This window comes from Gossypium arboreum, chromosome 4 (genome assembly GCF_025698485.1).
Source record: "Gossypium arboreum isolate Shixiya-1 chromosome 4, ASM2569848v2, whole genome shotgun sequence".
NCBI classification, from domain to species: Eukaryota; Viridiplantae; Streptophyta; class Magnoliopsida; order Malvales; family Malvaceae; genus Gossypium; species Gossypium arboreum.
Window position 1 is genome coordinate 86279950 of NC_069073.1, and position 13327 is coordinate 86293276.

Here is a 13327-nt window from a genome sequence, read left to right on the forward strand (position 1 = left end):
AATCTTGATTAAACTAGATGTACAGAAACCTCATATCATTGGTTTCATACATGATAGGTTATTTCCCACTTAGTGTTTATGGGTTCCCATGTCATTTTAATTCATTCGAAATTGGCTTGTTCATGTGACTCATTGCCAATTGGTAACGACCCATCACTTGTAAATAAAACCATGCATAAATTCTTAGGTCATAGCCTACTTCAATTAAGCCAATTTTCATAGGCATATATAAAGAGATAAACATATTCTACATGCCTTCATTTGGCAAATCAAATAACACATATAACAAAATACTCAAAAATACTATACATGCCATTGAACAAAACAAACAAAGTCTTTATACCAAAGCTTGTCTAGTTGATAGTGTGTTGACTCTCCAATTGTCTTCCTATCCTTTCGAATCCTCGAGCTTTGTGAGACATGGAAAAAGAGAGAGGTAAGCATTTACATGCTTAGTAAGCTCGAATATCCAGAAAGTAAACTTATAGAGTAATTAGCATACATCCATATTTAAAACATGAAATCATCAATTATGAAACGATTCCCTATCACATGCACTCAATTAATGAGTTAGTTACGTAACAAAACATCATGTAATTTATGTAGATGAGCTCATCATTCATCATCTTATTGACATACATCATATTAATCCCGTTGAATTTCTAGGAAATCTCGATAGAATACTCATTATCCGTCAATTCTTACAAATGATCATTTCACATATATGCACTCCCGCGAACCTCACATCTCATGGTAGGATTACCAGTCTAGGCTAAATCCCCCATATCATGAACTCATAAGGTGATGTCGGGATTACCAGTCCAGGCTAAATCCCTTTTAACGACAAACACCATTAATGAGCTCGGATCTGAATTACCAGTCCAGGCTAAATTTAGACCCTAATGAGATTACCCGTCCGGGCTAAATCCATAATACACACATATTCTTTGGGAGGCTTGATCATTCAAGGAACACCCGTTTGGGTTAGATCCTTTTCATACTTGAGATCAAGGATTACCCGTGCGGGCTAAATCCTTACTGCAGCACATGCAGGATCTCTTTACACATATCAATGAGGGTTTATCCATCGAATTCCCTTTGTCAACCTCATCCGAGACATTTTTCACATGTTACCATCAAATATGCATTTCTATGATATTTCATGCTAATAATAAATGCAATCATCATGCATTCATAAATCATTCAATTATGCATGTTAGGGGTTCACTTTAAGTTATCCGAACTTACCTGGTATTCTTTTCGGATCTGTGTTTCGGTTATTCCGAAACCTTACTTGTACCTCGATCGACCTCCGAGGTAACCTTGAAGTCGAAATAGACATAGAAATATACAGACTAAAGAGTTAAGCGAAACACTCACAATTAAAACAAGGTTAATAAATAGCCGAGTTTCCATGGATTTTTTATTACATCATTACCATTACTTAAATATTTCTCAGTTAGGAAGGAAAATTATTCTAACACATGCATGCTATTGTAATTACTCTTAAAACTTGCGTACTTATTTCCCTATTTGTTTAATTTAAATTTAAGCATACTTAAGTTAGTTTAATATAATTAGAAATCCATCACTTTAATTTATTTTCATCACTAACTAATTTGCTTAGTAATTAATTTTGCAACATTTGATTTGCACAAACAATCCCTATGGAGACAATAACTCTTACTCACTACTTTATTACTTGTCAATGATTGTGTATACTTGCACATCAATCAAATTATTTTTTGAGATAATTGTGATATAGGTTTATCCTAGACGGTTAACCTGATAAATGTACATACTCAGCTCGAACGAGCAACTGGTGTGGTGTAGTTTTGTGTATCTGAGTCCATTTACTAGGGTTCTTCAGGCAAAATGGCATAAATGAAATCTAAAATTTGAAATGTGGTGGAACAAGCTTGAAATCAAAATTGAAAAGTCATTGAATGGACTGAATTTTGAATGATATATCTTTTTGATTGCTAATAGCAAAGGTGATCAAATTGAACCATGTATACTTGTTAAAATCTTATGCTTGTTGATTGAATACACAATATTGATAAGTTATATGAAAGTAACATGAATTGGTATGTTAAGTTACTTGTAGCATCTAACGATCTTGGTTATAAATAGTTGCTCACCTTGTTGATGTTTTGAGTATCATGTTCTAGCCAAAGTTACGTCAAACTAAACTAGCTTTAAATGTTTAGGTAAAAACAAGGCAAACATAGTATTTTTGTAACACCCCTAACCCGTATTCGTCGCTGGAATAGGATTACGAGGCATTACCGATCAATTACAGCCTACAACATACATTTCTCATACATGAATCCATTATCACATAAACATTAATCATATTGTCCCTTATAAGGCTCTACGAGATCTTAAAACATGTTTAAAAGAGATTCAGGACTAAACCGATATCATTTGAAAACTTTGGGAAACTCATAAAATTTTCATGCATATAGGAATCACACGCCCGTGTGAACAGGCTGTGTGTGCAACACCCAAAATCCGACCTAGACGTTATGGCCAAATCTGGCGTGTCACATTAGAATGTTCTTCAAAAATTGATCATTTCGTTAAAAATTCGTTATTGAATTCAAATCATTTTATTATTAATTAACGAAAGTTCTCGTCAAAATGTTTACCTTACTAACCGTCAATGTTATAATAAATTGATTTAAAAATGCAGAAGCTTTTTAAATCGATGAAGTTTAAAACGCGTGTCTTAGAAAACAGTAATTGTTTTAAAAAACTCATCTTTACCTAAACTAGCAATTTAAAAATATATAATCTAAAGCCCAATTAAAAATTAAAACCCACGAACGACCTAATTACAAAATTAAAAACCCAAAACTGAAATATAAATTAAACAAAGTCAAATGCAAGACTCAGCAGTCGTGTGGCCACCTCCAAGTCCCTCGCAGCACGAAATCGTCTAAAGCTGGGGATTACCTGTACAGTTGAAAAGAAAGGGTGAGTTTACGAAAACTCAGTGTGTAATCCCAATAACAAACAAACAGTGAATAACACAGTATGGGCCTAAGCCCAGATTGGTAATAGTCTAGGCCTTAGCCGTATACAGTAACAATGTGGGCCTAAGCCCAATGCAGTATCAGTACAATGTAATGCAATTATGCATCCCACCCAAATCCAGCCAGCACACCACCCGTACCAACCAACATATCATGTGGGGATATAAATCGACCCACCCAACCAAAGACACCGATATCGCAAAGAAAGTTGCAAGATAATAATGCAAAGATAGGCGCTAAAAAGCGATAAATGTAGCAAAGCCACCAGTATCAGTAATTGTAGCATAACCACCTGTAACAGTGAATGTGACATAGTCACTAGAACAGTACTTCTTCCATGTCAAAATCCCAACCCCATGAAGTATGTCATGTCATAAATATTATGTGTATACAAAGTCATACTCAATATAATCATATATGTAAATCATAAGCACATCAGTCATACGGAACATAAGGTCATAATTGTCATTTTACCATACAAGGGTATTACATTCATTTTACCCTACAGGGGAATTATGGTCATTTTACCCTTCAGTGGTATTACGGTCATTTTACCCTACAAGGGCATTACGGTCATTTTACCCTTCAAATAACGACCTCACCGAAGGTCTACAATCGCGTCGAATGACACAGATAACCTAAATAATCATAACGGTGAAAATAGAACCAAAGCCCATTGCTCGGCCCAAGTGGGCCCACACATTCGTGTGGCCCATTTAGCCCAGAAACATCTACAGCTATGCAAGCTTCATAGTCCAAACAACACATACCACATCACATACATTTTATCCGTGTGGGCCCACAAGCCTATTGGGCCCACACGGCCCATTCTGGCCCAACGAGGCCCAGAACAGTCCAAGACCAATAGAACGCTTGTGGTGGCCTTTACAGTCTAACGCCTATTTTCGTGGGCTCAGTTCACCACATATGCGATCGCTTTCTCGTGTGGCATCATACGCCATATTTTTGGCTTTTAAATGATTATCGAAAATCGCACACAAATACACACACTTTCGGCTTTTCTGCCGATCATCAAACACAACATACGGTTACACACGTGATTATGAAAGCGAACTGTGCTCAAAGTAACCTTGTACCTAAATTAATCCAAAAATATCCGGTTAGAAACTTAACTCATAGCACTAACAAAATCTAACGGAATTCCAAATCAAATACAATACCCTTACCAACAACAGAAGCGATCACCTCTTCAGTTCACAAGCAAAGCACCAATCACCCTTGGCCACAACCTACACAAGAACCCCCTTCTTCTTTAGATTCACATAAGCCATACGATATCATTACAACAAGAATTTTATACCTTATTCTCCACCACTTACCAGAACGCAGAACCAAATACCAATAAAAAAAGTAGCATACACAAGTCGAGAGTCTATTTAATCCGAAGAGTATACCAAAATAATATAGTTGGTGCGAAAAGGAGAAAGAAAAGATAGAGATGAGAACAAGAAAGGTTCGGCTAAGGAAAACCGAAAGAGGGAATAGGGAGAGAAAAGAGATCAAATCAGCAAAAGATGAGGAAGGATGAGAAGAGAGTAGAGGGAATAGAGAAATGGTCACAGTAGAAAAGGGAGAGAAGCAATGTTTAGTAGAAAAGAATAAGACCCATTGAAAAGAATACCTGTTCGGCCAAAAAAACCAAGAAAGGCAAACAACAAAAAGAGAATTAATAACACGAGCGAACGCAACCTCGAAAAAATAGAGTACCTAAATTGAATTGGGAGAATTCGGCCACTTGCACACTACACAAAACGTCCCAACCTTTTTCCCAACCGAAACCAAGAAAGCCTTAGTGTTCCATTCAGGCATAACCTCCAACCATCATCGCATCCCTTGATTTTCTGCAAAAATCTCTCCCCTTATCCCTCCACTATTTACTCCAGAAATCGCTCCAAAACCACATTCAAATTCCTCATAACCAATTCAAACTTAGAGTCTCAATCCAACTCCACCACCCACATAGCCAAGGAATAAAGTGACTCAAACTCAAGCTCCCTTTCCACTTTAATGACGCCACAACCACTAGAATACGAGCTTACTTGTGACATAAATCTACCACAACTATTTATAAGGCCTACAAGCTAAAGCCAAGGTTCACATAAGGGAAAAAACTAAATTTTTTGCAAAATCCCAGACTTGAACCTAGGCTTCTCAAACACTCCCAAACACACCCAAATCACTTAGCCAATAAAGCAAACATGAAATTTGTGTCACTTTCTTGCTTAACTAAAATATTTATGAGCAGTCTCCTAACCGCTCCCATGCTTAAAGCCCAATACTTCTAGGCCTAATTTTGGGGCGTTACAGTATGCCTCACATGGCCACTACACATGCCAGTGTCACAGACCATATGGAAACAGGGCATACATACTGACTTGCATCACACGGCCAAAGACATGCCCGTGTGCCATGACCATGTGAAATTTAGAGGGTATATTGACTTGGGTCACACAGCTGACCACACGCCCATGTGCCAGCCTGTGCACCATACACGACCAATAGACACGCCCCTGTGTTTAATCTGAGTAACTTTCTAACTTGTTTTAACTAGTATTTAGGGGTCATACAGTCGAGTCAAACGCCAGTGTGCTCATCCGTGTGGCATGAAAATAGGCTTGATTTAAGCCACTATTCCCACCTATCATTCATGTACCTAAAAGCATTCATTTGGCATCATTTTCACATAAAATAGACAACCAAAAATGACCATTTCATGCACATTTCATGCCATTTACATTCTATTCATTTCACTACTCAAACCCACAACCAAAATCATGCCAAATCAATATGCCATAACCTTAGCTTCTATATGCATTTCCTCATAATCTTTTTGACTATTTGATGTCATAAAACATACCAAATTATCATCTTAAAACCATGCCACAACATGCCATGTTTCAAGAAACAATATACAAATTGATAATTTGCTAAATCAATGATCCATCTAACCAACACATTAACCATATTAAACTTACCAAAACATAAAGCATTATATGCATCATATATCACTTATCAAACTTATGAATTAAGCCAACTTATATAGCCAAATACACACCAAAATTACATCATTTCACAAGCCAATACACATGGCTAATATCATAACTCAAAACATATTATCATATCATTACCCTCTACATGTCATATACCATATTTACAAAGCATCCAAAAATACCACCAAGTAGTCAGTGTAATAAAGGTTCCTAATGATTTTGATAATTTATAAAACAGGGAAAGAACATAGAAAGTAAGCCTTAAAAGCTTAGTAAGCCATATACGAATAAAATTACCACATGAATCAACACTATTTCCATCAAATAGGAAAACTATGAATAAGGACAAATAAGTTCACAAACCTTTCCTAATGTATACATATTCAATGTCACCTGTGAATTCATCAAATACTTCCTTTTTCAATACTCGTATGAATCTCGTACATACCTGAATCACTACTTGAATTTGCTCATTGAACCTATCGACATCGTTAAGCATGCTTGAAAATCACATATAGCTCGTACAATGCCATATCCCAAATATGGTCTTACATGTTTTCACATATTGTTGCCAATGTCCTAGACATGGTCTTACACAAAATCATAAAACGATGCCAATGTCACTACAAGAAAATAGACTTTTAGCGGCCTTTTTTTTGGCTACACCTCTATAGCTGACGCCGCTAAGGTTTGTGGCATTTATTTAAAAAAACACCGCTAAAAGTCATGACCTTTAGCGGCGCTTTTCCCACAAACGCCGCTAAAGGTCCAGTCCTTTAGCGTCGCTTTTCCCACAAACGCCGCTAAAAGTCATTAAATTTAAAAAAATAGTAATTAATATAAAATATTATGAAGGTCATGAAAAATTAAAATTTATTATCAAAATATTGAGAAGAATAATATCCATGATATAAATATTCTATTAAAATTCATTATCAAATTAAACTTTCTATTAAAATTTTAACTAAAAATATTAAAATAAAAATAAAAATTTAGAATCAAAACTAAAATAAATAATAAAAATTAGATTAAAATATAAAGATATCAATGAAATAAGGACTTAAATCATAACCATGTAAAATATAAGATATTATCATCAAGATTTACATCCTCATCTTGCTCAAATTTTGGTGGCTTGTACCCTTTCTTGAACTGTTCATCTTGTAGAATTTTAAGAATAGTTAAACGCTGCCAAAAAGAACATGCAGAATTTCAACCAAAATGCACGCGCTAAAGCTTATATTGTGATCAAAGATTGCATGTAATCATAAATTTTTTGAAACTTATGGTAAGAGGGTTTGGATCAAGAATACGCTAATCAAATTCCTAGCACCAGATGAAAACCATGATGGACAGCTGAAAGAAGCCTCCCAGATCTGAAATTTATCAAGGTACAAACAATTTTAATGAAGTTCTCATCTAAAAAGATGGCCAAACTGGAGGGTACTTACTTTCTTATACAAGCCTATAAGGCTTGGCTCATCAAAAGGCAAATAACCAGCCATGAGAACAAAGAGAATAACTCCATAAGACCAAATATCGATGATGTACCATCATAAGCTTTATCTTTGAGCACCTAAAATTAAAATATCGATACCAAAAGAAAAGGCAAAAAAAAGAAAAGTTGTACCAATACAACTAATTATTTTCGAGTTCATGAGTGAAAACCTCGAGCAACATAATTTGGAGTCCCGCAAGCGGTGTAAAAATGAAAAAGAAATGCATCAAGCGGCTCCTTTGTAAACTTAACAGCAGACTTTGAAGAGAAAACAAAAGTGAAAATCATGTGATTAGCAATCAAACATTGTTACATCAGCAATCAATCATTATTGACGGGTTGGCTTAGGGAAATCATGTGATTAGAGAGTATAACGGCACAAAAACAGAAGGATAAGAAAAACTATGGAATATATTTGTCTCATATAGCATGATATAAGGCATAACATCTGTTAGAATAAAGTTGACACCTAAATGAAAGCAATAGCAGCAACAATGGTGAAAAAACCCAGCAGAGAGGGTTGTTTTCATGCTAAAATTAGAGGTTATCTAAAAGGCATAGAAAAACAAATGTAAAATTTCTTTGTATTAAGTTACTTGGTCCCATATTCCAATAAATACATCCATCCATGACAAAGAAACAGGAAACTGACCTGTAAAGGAAGCATTGCTCAGTCCTGCATTAATTAAAGATAGAATCATAAAATTAGCTTAATTCTACTGGGAAAAATTGCCAAAGATCACATGTAATTCCTGTTTTAAGTAAATTCGAAGCCTTAAGGGCTGGTACAAGTTACTAATATCACATGTAATTCCAGTTCATGGCTGTTATAATGGTATTGTACAAGTAAAAAATAACTTTGCTCATGTAATGATGAAAATGCCCCATCCAAGTTCAATTAGTTGCTGACAAACTCAAAAGAGCTCATATGACTATTACAATACAGATATACAGAGTAAGAGCAAGTTCTACCTTCTAAAACAGGACTAGCCTATTAAGTTATTGGTCATTCTTTAGCTAAAAAAATTCAATCATCATTATTTAGTTAGTTGACAAAAGGCTACAACTTACATGCTGCAATTGATTCTAAAAGCCATGTGTGACCAATGACTTGTCCACCTAATTTTGTGGCTATATCCTGTGCTTCACTAACCCTCTGCCAAATAATCAAAGAGCTTTGGTGCTTGCAAGAGAAAGAAGTTAATTATTTGCAAAAGTAACATTACCAACTTGAAAAACTAGCACACTTGAGCTCAAAAGAGTAAGACTCACATTATCCAATACCCTGAGTCTGCCAGTTTTAGGACCATCACAACACCCATGGTTGTCAAGACTAATTTCATCAATCATGAAACTTTTAACACCAAAAAGAATCAATTAATGAGAAATTTCAGTACTTGCAAAAATATCATCAGTATACGAGTTTACCTTTCAGCACAATAAAACACATACGAAAGTCAAAGATATAATTATTAAAAAAGATAACTACTCAACAGAAAAATGAGTTTCATCTAATCTAACCTTTTCCTCAGGAGACAAAGCAGATCCACATAAAAAGAGACAATCTTTTTTTTTTTAATTTAAGTTTAATTAAATATTAAAGTTCTTAACAATTTAAATAGTAAATCCTACTTTTAGAAACCATTGAAGTTTAATATTTGGAACTTGTATTAATAGCAATAATGCTTCTAGAAAAGCACAGCAGAAATAGCATCTACCTCTCACGAGTTTCATCAATACACTAAAATGGGAGCTATTTAAATCTAATTACCAAAGGACAATTTTTTAACTTATGAATCTACCAAGTTGGGGGGTTTGCCTTTAAAACAAAGGCTGAACTTGGGGGAACTTTATCATGTGTGATGCTCATCTGCAAAATCAAAGTTAGTAAAAATATAAACCATCCTCTTTGTTTTGATCCTGTATTTGAACTATCTGAATTACAAACTAACAAATAAGTCTGTCGATAACTACGATTGTTCAACGTGATTAGTAATCGCATCAGGGCAGGATTGTGCTTGTAGAAGCTCCAATCGATTGAATGGTGGTGCGAATTGTAGTATGTAGTCCTCATCTGAATCCAACAAAAGAAAAAGAACAATCACATAGTCATTAAAAAAATAAAGAGTGAATAAAATTCTCAACAAGTATGATGTTGTCTTCAATGAAGATTTTATTGCTCAACTCTTTCACAATTCAAAAAGTAATGAATTTGCAGAGTAAATCAATAAGTCGAAAAAAGAAATTGACTTCAATATTTTAATTAAAATAATTAAATATATTAGTTAAATAATATTATGTAAAAGAATTAAATTATATTAATTTTAAATATAAATTTTAAATTTTAAATTTAAATATTGTAGATAAACTATAACCTAAAATAATTTATGTATAACATAATCATCTTTTGTTTGATTTAATAAAAGTTTGAATTAAGAAACATTTTAAATTAAATAAAATATAATTGATACAATCAATTATCTGTTGACACAAGGTGAAACAAACTAGTTAAAATAATCAACAACGGGTACTTAATCAATTAATCGGTGTTCATTTATCCATTTAAGGGGTAAAGATTGAGAAATATTCAGGAATATGGTTCCCATATTCCCATTTTCTCCTCTCAACCACCGCTATATATATATATATATATCAAATAACAATCTCATCAAACTTGTCAATACAGATAATGGAATCCCCTAAATAGAGGAGTAATAATAATAAATGAGACGAAGTAAAACATTTTCTTTAGTATTAATTTCCCTGTCAACTTGACGTGATCCATAGACTGATTTTGTACCTATTCATAGCCTAGCAGTTCATCAAGTCAAATTTGCTATTTTTTTATATATATAGAGAGTAGTGTACATCAATAGATCATTAACAGATTTTTGGCCAGCTATATACAGTATATATTTTTTATTCAATCATATAAACTACTATATATTTCTACCAAAAAACAACCAAAGTGGCGAAGTTGAAGCCACAGAGTAGCGAAGTTGTTGTATTGGCATTGCAGACCAAAGGGGTGCTGATGATACTTGATTTTATTCAATCTTATAAACAATTATACATTTCTATCAAAAACAAACAAAGGGGTTCAAGCACATGTTGAAATGGAAGTGGAAATTATAATCTTACTCTCTTTGACTGTTCTGTAAAGCCAGCACAGTACCTCATCAGCAAATGCCAGGCAGACTCTTCCCTAACAGCCAAGTGCAGCACCTTTTAGTCCACATCTGAACAATTTGAACAAATGGTGCATGGAACATTTTGAACTTAATACCTCCCTCATAAAGAAAAACATACCCGAAAAAAAAAACACAGCAAATAAAGGACAATTCAAGCAACAAAAAGCATGGCCATTCACCTTAGCCCAAGCCCTAAAGAGCCATCTCCGATTCTCCAGTCTCCACTCTCCATACCAAGCTACCAACAATAGTTTGGAGAGACAAGTAGACGAGACGGCCAAATGCTTCTGTAATGTATTGAAGAAAAAACATAGAAAAATCAAAACCGAAATTAAGAACAGAATAATGAATATAAGAATTGAATAAATAAAAAGAAATTATTGGTTTGGTGCACTTATGGATAAATCTTCCAGTTACTTCAAGGTTTTGATATGATTAGAATATGAAAAACAAGTGAGAATATTTGAAATTAATCAACAAACCTTAAAAGACAATAATATTATATTTAGTGTCAACAAATGATTTAGTGGCAACCAATAGTAAAAATTGCGGATGCAAATATAGTTTATATGAATTACATAGTATTAAGCAATTAAAAGTAAAACTATTTAATATACCTGGTCAAGACAGATTTGTCGATGCAAGGGAACTTGAGCCAATCATAGGAATGTGATCTAAGTATTTCCATAGTTTTTTCCTTCAAATAGGCTGCACAATCAAGTTGGAGCAACATGCAAAGCTTTGTTACAGTTCCAACCTCCAACATTTCATGAACAACCCATCTGGTGGTTGAGAACTTGCTTATCAACGAAAGTATCATTACTACTCGATCATCGGCTGCCGGTGAAACTCTCATGATCCTCTTTGTGACAACGGCGATGCCGCCTTTATGGCGGAGAAACTCTGCTCTCCCATCAGCACAAGAACATAAATGGAAGAGTATACCCAGAATAAGCTCGGTGGTTCTCTTTTCGGGTGATCCTAATTCAAGCTCGATAAGCGCGGAAACTGCTCTTGATTCAACCATCATTAGCCAATTTCTTCCCCAAGGGCAAGCGTCTAAAAGAACATGCAAAGCTGAATTTATTCCCCGTTGAGTGATCCTGGTTGTGCATTGTTTCAAAACTCCGACAATTATCTCGAAGAACTTGGGTTCTAATCTTTTGAGTACAACCGAACTTGCTATTTCAATGATGGATTTCAATGCTAAAGCCGCATGGGATTTAACCATAACCTGGGTGTTGAATTCACATCCTAATACCCAGATCAATGATTTGATAATCTGATCATTTTGTTTGGGTAACAACTTTGCTTCAGCTGATGGAATTCGAATTAAGAAAAGGGCACTTAGGGCTTCCTCTAGGCCACTAACACAGTCTTCCTTGAAACAATTTACAATAAACGACAGCATAGCTTTAGGCACCCCAGCTTCCACCATGTATTTCCTATTTCTTTCATTCTTGACCGCAAATAAATCCAATTCCTTCAAAGCTTTCATCTTGGAATCAGGATGCTGAAGTTGTTTGATAAGTTTAAGGAAATGGAACATGGGTTTTTCAAAACCAAAGGGAAAGGGAATGGGAAAGGGAAAGGGGAAGGGGAAGGGATCGTATGGGTTTCAAGGTAAACCGATGAAAACGACGTGTGTGAAAATGAAGTTTTGAGGATACCAATTTTAGGGGGAAATTTAGGGTTTCGAAGGGAGGAGAAATTTGGGAATAAAAAGGTGCCATTTTTTTAAGTAAAACGATTGTTTGCGGAGTTTTTATAAAAAAACGCTCTTATTGTTTATCTTTTATAGCGTTTTTGCACTAATTTCTATTTTATATATTTTTATTTTTATATTTTATTTTTATTTATTATCAATGTTTTTATTTATTTATCAATGTTTTTTAAATCTAATATTTAAATATATCAAATGGTTTAGATTAAATATTTTAAAAATAAAAGTATTAATTTAAACCCTTAACCCTTAACCCTTAACCTTAAATTATAAAACATAAACCCTAAAATTTTACCCTTTAACGATTAAAGTTTAGCATATATTTTATAATTTTGAAATGATTAAATCAAAATTTTCCATTATTAAAGGGATGAAGTGCAATTTTACCTTTAAAATTTTTAAAAATTTCAAAAAATCGAAATGGAAAATTTTTCATTTTAGAAGGACAAAGACCCTTTCAACCCCCTACTTATGGCCGTAAATATATATTAATTATAAGGTTTAGGATTTAATTGAATATGATTCACTTGAGATTAACGCAAACTACCCATGGCCATTAAACCTTAAACTATAAAACCATAAAACCCTAAATCATAGACCTTAAATCTTAAATATTAAACCCTAAATCCAAAAATAAATTTAATCAATATTAAGCATTGCTTCCTTAATTTATTATGAACATAAGCTTTTACATTAATATCTATGTATATACACATCAACATCCATATGATGTTTTTTGGGATTTAAGGTTTAGGGGTTATAGATTAGTGTTTAGGGTTTTTTTGGGTTTAGGGGTTTAGGGTTTATATAGACTAATGTCTATGATTTTTTATGGGTTTAAGGTTTTAGGGGTTAATATTAACTCT

General features: G+C 34.0%; 1 protein-coding gene and 1 long non-coding RNA gene across 12 annotated transcripts; both read right to left on the bottom strand.

The window, feature by feature from the left end:
* Positions 1-204: 204 nt before the first annotated feature.
* Positions 205-1314, bottom strand: LOC128291684 (uncharacterized). The gene is made up of 2 exons (XR_008281504.1): positions 1249-1314; positions 205-409 (listed from the first exon to the last, which is right to left on the bottom strand). It is a non-coding gene; the product is annotated as an uncharacterized LOC128291684 (long non-coding RNA).
* Positions 1315-2593: 1279 nt separating this feature from the next.
* On the bottom strand, positions 2594-12501 carry LOC108474281 (E3 ubiquitin-protein ligase PUB24-like). Of its 11 annotated transcripts, none has more exons than XM_053027326.1 (10): positions 11356-12501; positions 10918-11025; positions 10689-10786; positions 9522-9621; positions 8820-9417; positions 8619-8730; positions 8200-8223; positions 7501-7625; positions 6498-7425; positions 2594-2958 (listed from the first exon to the last, which is right to left on the bottom strand). In XM_053027326.1, the coding sequence occupies exons 1-2, from the start codon at positions 12285-12287 to the stop codon at positions 10977-10979; spliced, it is 981 nt and encodes a 326-aa protein (XP_052883286.1). In that variant the 5' UTR covers positions 12288-12501; the 3' UTR covers positions 2594-2958; positions 6498-7425; positions 7501-7625; positions 8200-8223; positions 8619-8730; positions 8820-9417; positions 9522-9621; positions 10689-10786; positions 10918-10976. The 11 variants fall into 11 exon arrangements, with proteins under 11 accessions (XP_052883286.1, XP_052883290.1, XP_052883289.1 ...); XM_053027330.1 differs by having other exon boundaries at positions 7157-7237; positions 7363-7425; positions 8820-9621; XM_053027329.1 differs by having other exon boundaries at positions 6498-7237; positions 7363-7425; positions 8820-9621.
* Between the last annotated feature and the right edge of the window lie 826 nt (positions 12502-13327).

What these genes read in the sequence shown, in the direction of transcription:
- LOC108474281 (XM_053027327.1), bottom strand. Translation starts at nt 12,287, where the DNA reads ATGTTCCATTTCCTTAAACTTATCAAACAACTTCAGCATCCTGATTCC. An exon ending in GACAAATCTGTCTTGACCAG is followed by an intron (nt 11,026 to 11,355) that starts GTATATTAAATA and finishes AATACATTACAG; the next exon opens with AAGCATTTGGCCGTCTCGTC.